At 40.7% G+C, this 8953-nt stretch overlaps 1 protein-coding gene across 1 annotated transcript; it reads right to left on the bottom strand.

Annotated features, from left to right (window-relative positions):
* Positions 1-498: 498 nt before the first annotated feature.
* Positions 499-7221, bottom strand: LAMP5 (lysosomal associated membrane protein family member 5). The gene is made up of 6 exons (XM_029596774.1): positions 7158-7221; positions 6518-6690; positions 5873-6001; positions 5176-5281; positions 3384-3572; positions 499-677 (listed from the first exon to the last, which is right to left on the bottom strand). Exons 1-6 carry the CDS (start codon positions 7219-7221, stop codon positions 499-501), a joined length of 840 nt encoding a protein of 279 aa, XP_029452634.1.
* Positions 7222-8953: the final 1732 nt, after the last annotated feature.

Genomic DNA, 8953 nt, shown 5'->3' with positions numbered 1-8953 from the left:
ATGACTGGTACGCAGCAGTACTAAGAGCTGTCTGTTAAAATCATCCTTTGTCCTGCTCTCTCTCTCTCTCTCGTACATATACAACACACTCAAAATCTCTGCCTCTCTCACACACGCCCACATTAACAGAGACCGCATCGTCCTGCTGGATCTTGAATTAATAGTGTCTACTCATTGTTAACAGTGCATTAATGGAACCATGCTTCATTCTGCCACAATGGAGTTAACACGCTATCCCCCACCTACCAAATTCCTGGGCCTTCAGCAAAGCCTTGTGCTCTCCTTGGGCCACATTTTATAAGGGCTTCTCCCATTTCTTCTTTTGTTGAAAATGGAAAAAAAACTCATTGTGCCACTGTATTAGATATTATAAAGGGCAAACGAGTATCTATCTAGAGGAAAAGCTGTTTTAGCTTCATCTGCCTGGCAAGTATTTCAAATAAAAGTGCCTCCTGCTCTCCCTGCCCCCCCTCCCACCCCCCCAAAGAAAAACATGAGTTATCCCATGTGCTTATACTCAGATCTGTCTCGAGGAAGCTGTACTTGGCTGGCTGTCAGTTTCTGATGAATGTGGTAAATAGAGATAGTCAGCACAATGGCCAGCCCCAAGATCAAACCCAAAATCAGGGGTAGGGTTTCTTCCAACTGCTCCCTCTGATCCACGGGGCACTTATATTCTGAAAGCAGAAAACGAAAGAGGGTCAAGTAATTTCACAAGATGTTTTCATGCAGCTTGACACAAAAAGTAAAACAAATCTCCCAATGTGCTAGTTCTGAACGAGCAAGCCTGGGCTATTGCAACAGAGCTGACAGCAAAGCTGGTCTGACCTATAACAAGGCTTTTACCCCAGGCTCAGATCTCTAGATGGCTCTTCATGGCCTAGCAGTCATTCCAAGGTGTATATATAAATAGTGAGGCAGCGCATTATTGTATTCTTTTTTAAATTCTTCTGTCTTAATGATTATTACTTAGAAAACAGCTTTCAATAGTAGAGCTTTGAGGGCAATTTTCAGAAGCCATTGACCCAGGTAAATGCCAATTTTTACAAGTAAAATGGATATTTAAAAACTGCTCATCCATTACCCAGGTAAAAGTACACACGGGGATCCATAACATGCATATTTGTACCCGGGCAAAAAGTAAGCGGGCTCATTGTATCAGGGGAGTGAAACAACTCATGTAGATTCTATTTTCAAATCTGCACGCATTGTTTTGAAGGGGAAAAGGCCCACAGGAAAAGCAGGTGCACGTCTCTGCAGGTACTTTCTCCTGGGACAATGTTCAAACAGCAACCACGCTCATATTTTCTCTTTGAAAGCAGGTGCATAAACAGTACCTGTGGACTTTGCCGCTGTGTGGGTACTTTTTAAAGTTTTTCCAAATTCAAAGCAATTTATGGAAGTAAAAAAGGATTTTTCCTGCATTAATCAGCTGTCTGAAGATCACCCTCACCCAAAACTGCCGAAAGTCTACGCGTGGTTCCACTTTCAGCTACACTGAGAGGAGGTGCTCCCAGAAGCGGGCTTAGGTCGGGGTAGGAAGAGTGCGCAGGTAGACGGCATTTTCAAATCTTTGCCTGCACTTTTCTAACAAACATCAAAGCTCAGAAAAAGCAGGTGCAAGGCTCTGTGCCTACTTTGTTTCTGCAGCACGTTTTGAAGGCAAAGTACGCATGGACTTCTGCTTTGAAAATTGGTGCAGAGTCTGCAGGTAGAAATTGCCCCCTTTGAAATGACAGCGGAACATGAATGGGAAATTGGGAGCTTGTGGTTTACTTTCCCTTTAGATTGGTGCAGTCACAGGTTCTGGAAACCATTTGCTTTGGACTGAGATGCAAAGGCTAAAGCATTCTGGGTTAAAACAGAGTGCAGTTCAATTGGGCAATACAGGATAATGATATTCCTTTAGAGTTTATGAAGGAAATAATTTAGAAATCCAAAGAGTAGGATCAATAGAGATCATGTGCCTTGTTTCTGTCATTCACAGTCATAGTTTTTTGTTTGCTTGCTTTTGTATTGGGGGAGAGGTTAAAAAGGACCTCATAGGTACAACATCCTAATAATAATAATAATACCAACACTGGCTGCTATTTCGCAGTCTTATCGTGTTAGATAAAATGTTAGAAAGACTTACAAAGTAAGAACATTTGATTTTAGCATCTTCAGGAAAACTGAATTCAGAAAGGTAATAAAAGAATAAGAAGCATGCATGCTCATAGTTTTTGCCTTTTGCTATTGTTATGTACGTACATGTTATTGTATCTGATATTTATGCGCTTGTAGAGGTAAATTTGATATTTATGCTATGTTATTTGATGTTTTCTCATTGTACTTGTGAATCTGTTGCTGTAAGCAACCCTGGCTCCTTTTTGGAGGAGGGTGACATATGAATCTGACAATGAAATGAAATGAAACTGTCTTGGGTGCAGAGGAGAGGGAGAGGGAGAGGAAGAGAGAGTGGGTCTTTCTTGAATAGTGTATCTAATCCGGTTTACTTTGTGCATCCCAATTCAGGATTCTGAAGCACATTCTTATGCCAGGCACAAGGTTTTAGCTCTGGCATTGCGATTGGACATATTATAGAATATTTCACTTGATATGTTCTATTAACAAGGAATTGAAATAGCGTTTAACAAATTAGAGAAGATGATTGCTTGACACCAGTTTATAAAAAAAGTGCCAAAAATGTAGATAAACATTGTTAGTAATATTTTTTTTTCCGATTTGGATATTCTGATTAAGGTATTAATGAATCTTTCTCCAACTTCAACTTTCTTGATTTTCTAGTCACTGTGCAATTAACTCTAATACTTTTGAACAATAAGAGTTTGTAATCAGAAGTCAGGGTAAATTAAGTTAAATATAATTCATTAGAATTTATGATTTTCCTATATACTCTCATATTTAGAGGTTTCCCGCTTTTAAAAACATCTCATTAAAAAGGAGCACAATTAGTCCTGCTGGATGCCTTGTGCCTACAGTCTAATCCTTGGTGTGGCAGCAGGAATTTGTGTTTATTTATGTATTTGATTTATATTCTGTCTTTCAGACATTTCAAAGTGGATTACATTCAGGTGCAGTCAACATATTTCCCTCTCCCCAGAGGGCTCACAATCTAGGGGCCCGATTCACTGAGCTATTTTGCACAGAGACAGAATGGTAAAAAAAAACAAACCAAAAACAAGTCTTAATGAATCCAACCTTAAGTTTGTAGCTGAGGCAAAGGAGGGTAAAGTGACTTGTACAGAGCATTGGCAATCAGATGAAAGCCCCCTTCCCCTCCCCCTCCTTCTGTGGATGACATCCACCAATGCAACTTTTGCCTGAGGCCTTCAGGGCAGGTACATGGCGGCTCCGGCCATCGGCGCGCTCCTTACCTTTACCCTCGCTGAAGAAGAAATCGGTCTTGATGTCGAAGGGCTGCAGGCGCACCTCGGACAGCAGGAGAGTCACGGCTTTCTGGGCGTCGCTGGAAAGGAGGGTCAGGGTCTGCTGAGCTTGACATTCATAAAACCTACCGGCCGGGGTGACCAGGGCGGACAGGTGATGGGTGCTGGCTGTGTGCTTCCCAGCTGTAAGGGCAGAAAGAAGAATCGTCACCTACAGGGCCGGCAGAGGCTGCAAAAAAAGCAGAGCCAACGCGGCCTCTGAGCCACTTGTCAGCTGGAGAGTAAGACGTGCTTTCTCTTTCTGGTGCTTTAGGAATGTATTGTTTTGGTTTGTTTGTTTTTGGTTTTTGGTTTGTTTTTTTTAATAAGCATGGTGTTGAAAATAATATTTAAAAATTATTTTAAAAAATTATGCAATTTAAGTAGATATATCTTAAGTATCGGAAGGCTACGAAGACTCATCTTAACAAGGCACACTGTGCTTGCAGGACCGATCGTCATTCTTAAAACACATACTTTCGATTTAAAAAAAAAAGCCTCATATCTCGCATATTACTACAGCTAAGGGAATCGAAAGGAAGTGATCGACGGGAAAATAATTATATTATTTTCTATAATTAAGCTGGAAATGTCTGCTAGATTAAGAACATAAAAATAGATTTATAAAGCAATCAAAGGCTTAGAAGTCTTGTCTGTGGCAGTCTTGAAATGTTCAAATTTTAGAAACATGAGCTAAGTTATAAGCCGAGCAGAAATGATCATTTGACTTTTTTTTTTACAATAATCGCTTGGAAGAAAAGTTAAAGATATGGGCTGGGGGACAGAAAATGTACGGCAAAAAGAGCATGCGGTGAAAGAGACAGGGACTGCAGAAAACAGAAAAAGCAAGGAACACTGCTGTCCAGGTGACTTATCGCAGCTGTTTGATTTACCACCGCAGGAAAAAAAAAATTCCAACCAAAAGACAAAGCTTTCAACTAAATCATTACAGTCTGGACTAATACTGAAATGCGAAAGGATAATCATTGAGTCTCAGCGTAAAAATGCCGTTTCCAAGAACAAATTCCGCAGAAGCATAAGAGAGGTGCAAATATTTCATGATTGAGATTGGGGGAGGGAGCCTGAGGGTCAACCAAAGGTGGGAAGACCACGCGCCGATGGATCAAACTATCGCATCTCCCAGCAGCACATTAACCGGACACATCTGGTGCAAAGGAAAGTTAAAATAAAGAGAGAGAGAGAGAGAGAGAGACAGAGAGAGAAAAAACAAATAAACACAACCACCCTTTTTCTGAGAGGCAGATGGGAGAGAGTTATTATTACCTCCAGTCCTAGATGAACATCTGGTAATTGCATGTCGCCACTCGCCAGTGAACTGCAAAAAATGGCTTCAATTGCAGTAACAACGTGACCACCTCAGCTCACATATCCTTTCCTTGTGCTAGTTTTCCAATTACATGATTTTCACTTGGAGAAAGTACTTAATTAAAGGGCTTTTCCTTTCTATGCAGGCAGCACAAACAAGCTGTGAATATCCCATTCTGGGTTACTTCCAAGCACGCGGGGGGGGGGGGAAAAACAAAATCCGTCTGCGCGGCCTGTATATGAGCTACAATATTTCTTCCTTCTTCAGTCCATGGCGATTTCTTCATTTTGCTGAAAATATTACCTTTCACCCACAGCTTGAGTCTTTGTTTTGTTTTTTTCCCAAAACAGAGTACTATGGGAATTTGAAATTTTTAAATAAAAAATACACTGTTCACTGGACATGTGTAGAAATACTTACCATTCACGGCATCTTTAAAATATGTGCGCTCGGAAGAATCATAAACAAACTGGATCTTATTCATTTTCCAGAGTCCATCCTGTCCTTTACTAGTGTTATTTCCTTCCTGTGAGAAACAGGATAGATTAGTCCAGTAAAAAGATATCACCTTCTAATTTTTTTTATTTTTATTTTATTATTATGTTTTTTTGTGGTTGTCATCTCAGACAATTCTTCGGGAACTTGTCAGTTAAAGAAATGTGGGTCTGTCCTGTGTGACACAGGGAACTCTCTTCCACTGTTCACCTTTTCTTGGTAAATATATCAGGTCAAACACCCCCTGCACCCAAATCCCCCGGGTCTGAGCCATCGTTTACTCCTAAAACAAAACTGCAGGAGCTTGTGTGACATCAGGGACAAAAAACAATTCTAGGGCTTCACTTCATGCCAGAGCTATTGTCGAGAACAAAACATGGGGGCGTGGGTGGAGAATGTTAGAAGACAAAAGACGCTCGGGATGATGAGATATATTTTTGCGGCAAATATATATTTTTTTTGGAAGGCGGGGGGAAGAGACAGACATATTCCAGCAAAGATAGGGCTCGAGTATTTTAGGCACTGCAAAGCTAGGCCATAATTCAAAGATCGGTTGACTATAACATTTTATGCGGTGGCTTTTGAGCAAAATCGATTGGCTGCAATTGTTTCACTTAATTACCTTAACGAAAAACAACCTGAAGACATACGAATCTAGCCAAGAAAGCTGCAGTTCGGACTCGTTCCTCCCACATTTTCCTTTAGCTTCTGCCCGTCTGGGAAGTGGAATATCAGTTTGCTCTGTTATCAACTAAAAAAAAACCAAAGAGGCACATATCCTCAAAAGAGGAGTTTCTCGCATAATTACGGTCATGGTCGGACAGTTGACAGGCGCTCCATGCACCCATTCTAATATGCGGCTGATTGGGCTTCAGAAGCTTCCGCCATCAAAACATCATGGGCTTGATTTACTCAGTAAATCGGGGCCCATAATGCAGACGCCCTTAGCATTTGTGGCTAAGACGGTGCTTATGTAACTGCTGGCTTTGAGTTAAAATGCCTTGTATTCTCTAGATAACACTTTTCTTCTTCTTTTTTTTTAATCTATTATCTTCTTGTTGCTAAAGTGGAAACACGTATAGTTACTTGGCACTGCCTTGGCAACTAAACAGCGCATGCAGCATTCAGTGGCACTGGCGGTGAGAGAACTGAAAGCCTGATATTGTACTCAAAATATTGCAAACATCAACCTAATTTACAAATCTATGAGCATGCCTTATTTTAAATTGAGAAGTAGCAGTGATCAGTGTTGAAAATTAATCCTTACATCAATATAATTGCTGGCCCGCACATCATAAGGGACAATAAATTTTGCTGCAAACTCTGCCATAAGACACGTTGTCCCGTTTTCCCGAACCACAAAAATATCTTTGTCAGGATTAGTGGAGAGGCCTGAGAGATTTTCAACCTCTTGTTCTGCCAGGCTTTGACCAAAAATATCTGTGAAACAAAAATACAAAGTCGGTTCTGTGCTAACTTCCGCACTGCATAACCTATAATCTCTAGCTCTGATGATAATTAGCTCTGGTGAGTTGTAACCTTGTTTTGCTGCTCGGAATTGATCAAATAATTATAATCTTAAAACACAGTTGTTGAATGTTATGCACCACTAGTATGCATATAACTGCAAAAAAAAAAATCATTGTTTAAAATTAGGCTGTCAAAGGGGGCAAGCATGCTGCAGCCTCCTTCACTTTAGAAGTGCATAGGACTGCAGCAAGGACGTTATTAGGCTGGACCTTGCTTTATAGATTTGGTGTGATTTGCATAAACGAATAACATACGATAGCTTGCACATGTTAATGCATTTAATGACAATAAACAGTTCTGGATACTATCATTAGTTGCATAGTATAGTTATTTATATCCATTCCGAAGTCCACAGCAAAGAAGTAGTTAATACTTACTGCAAAGGAAAAGCAGTATTTGAAGTCCCGGGACACCCCAAGCCGCTCTGTTCCCGTAATCCATGCTTCGCCCCGGATCTTCTGCTGTCCGAATCAGTCCAGAAGTGGCCAGCTGCGCTGACCGCTTAAGAGGGACCCCAAAGGCAACTCCTAAAGGATTAAGAGACGCTGAGCTCAGCCCAAAGGACCCTCTCCAGCAGCCAAGCCGAGCCACAAAGCGTAGAAGGTGCACAACGTGCCGCTGCCAACTGCAAAGGGGGAAACCGCAAAGGGAGCTGTCCAAGGTACTGAACTAGATGCTCAAACTGAAGCAGTTGAAGCGCACGCTGTGCTTCCGGCTCTATCCCACTGGGGGTGGAAATGGAAAACACACTACTGCGGATTTCTTTACACTAGCAGAACAATGAAGTCGAAGGTGCATATTATTACTACTAGTTTTCGTTTCTTTCAAGCTTTTAAAGTTGAATGTCCCCTTGTATACATATGCTGGAGGAACCTAACAGCAAAAGCAGAAGCAATCATTGAGTTTGCGGATTCTGACATCAAAATCAAAGCCTGGCATCTGTTCACATACCTCTTAGTTTCATAAGATTTCCTGCAAGATGTGTAGCAGCTGGAGTTTTGAAGAGATCATGTTGGACATTTGTGCTCTGTGTGAGCTGACCCATACCAACATAAACTTACCTCCCCTTAAAGGGCATGCCAAGCAAACAATATTAGCCATTAGGCACATTTATTAACCACAGTTCATGCAATTTAATTATCAAACGCGGGCTCTTCTGGCATCCAGCACTCCTAACACTTATTTGCCTATAAAACAGCGTTTTACAATTCTACACCACAAGTTTACAATGAATCGTTTTAAAAGTTATTCTAAACTGTGAATATCAACGAACATTCTGCTGTTATAAAAATATACATTCTCTGCAATGTTTATTCTCTTGTTTTCTCTTTCTATAACCGAATTCATCTGCCTTACGAATGTAACAACTCCTTCAAAGAGTTAAATCAGCCATGGGCTTGTTATTAACAACCTTTTGCATTTTTCATTTGAGTCAGGAAGAAGAATTTTATTAGAAAAAATTAAAAAATCTGGTTTAGATATTGTGAGACAATCACAGGAAGGCTGGAGAATATTTCATCGGTCTATTACTTCATCGATCTATTACTTCTCTACATATCTGCAGAAAAAGACAGTATGGCCCATCTATGTGCCCAATTTAGTTTTATAATTTCCATCACTTCCTCAGAGATCCTCTGTATTTATCCCATGCTTTCTTAAATTCAGAAAGCATGTCTCCACCTCCTCCACTGGGATGCCCTTTCAGGCATCTACCACCCTCTTTGTAAAGAAATATTTCCCAGGATTACTCTTGAGTCCACCCCCTTTCATCTTCACCCCTTGATACTGCATTCTAGAGCTTCCTTTCTATTGAAAGAGGTGGCCTCCTGGGCATGGAAACCTTTGAGATATTTAAATGTCTCTATCATAGCTCTTCCATCTCACCTTTCCTCTAGGGTGTACATGTTTAGATCTTTAAGTCTATTCCCATATGCTTTACAATGAAGACCACTAATCATTTTAATAGCCACCTTCTAGACCAACTTCAACCAGTTTATATTCTTTTGAAGGTGCAGTCTCCAGAATGGTACACAGTATTCCAAATGAGTTCTCACCAGGGACCTATACAGAGGCAATATCACCTTCCTTTTTCTGCTGTTTCTCTCCCATGCAGCCAAGCATCTATCTAGTTTTTGCCATAACTTTATCTACCTGTTTGGCCACTTTAAGATCA

This window comes from Rhinatrema bivittatum, chromosome 3 (assembly GCF_901001135.1).
Source record: "Rhinatrema bivittatum chromosome 3, aRhiBiv1.1, whole genome shotgun sequence".
Classification (NCBI taxonomy): Eukaryota; Metazoa; Chordata; class Amphibia; order Gymnophiona; family Rhinatrematidae; genus Rhinatrema; species Rhinatrema bivittatum.
This window is presented reverse-complemented; position numbering and strand designations above follow the sequence as displayed.

Bases quoted from the DNA above. Each gene is read 5' to 3' on its own strand.
- LAMP5 (XM_029596774.1), bottom strand. From the start codon at position 7,221: ATGGATTACGGGAACAGAGCGGCTTGGGGTGTCCCGGGACTTCAAATA. The intron at 6,691-7,157 runs GTAAGTATTAAC...TTTGTTTCACAG, and splicing joins AATACTGCTTTTCCTTTGCA to ATATTTTTGGTCAAAGCCTG. The intron at 5,282-5,872 runs GTAATTAAGTGA...TGTTTCTCACAG, and splicing joins TCAGGTTGTTTTTCGTTAAG to GAAGGAAATAACACTAGTAA.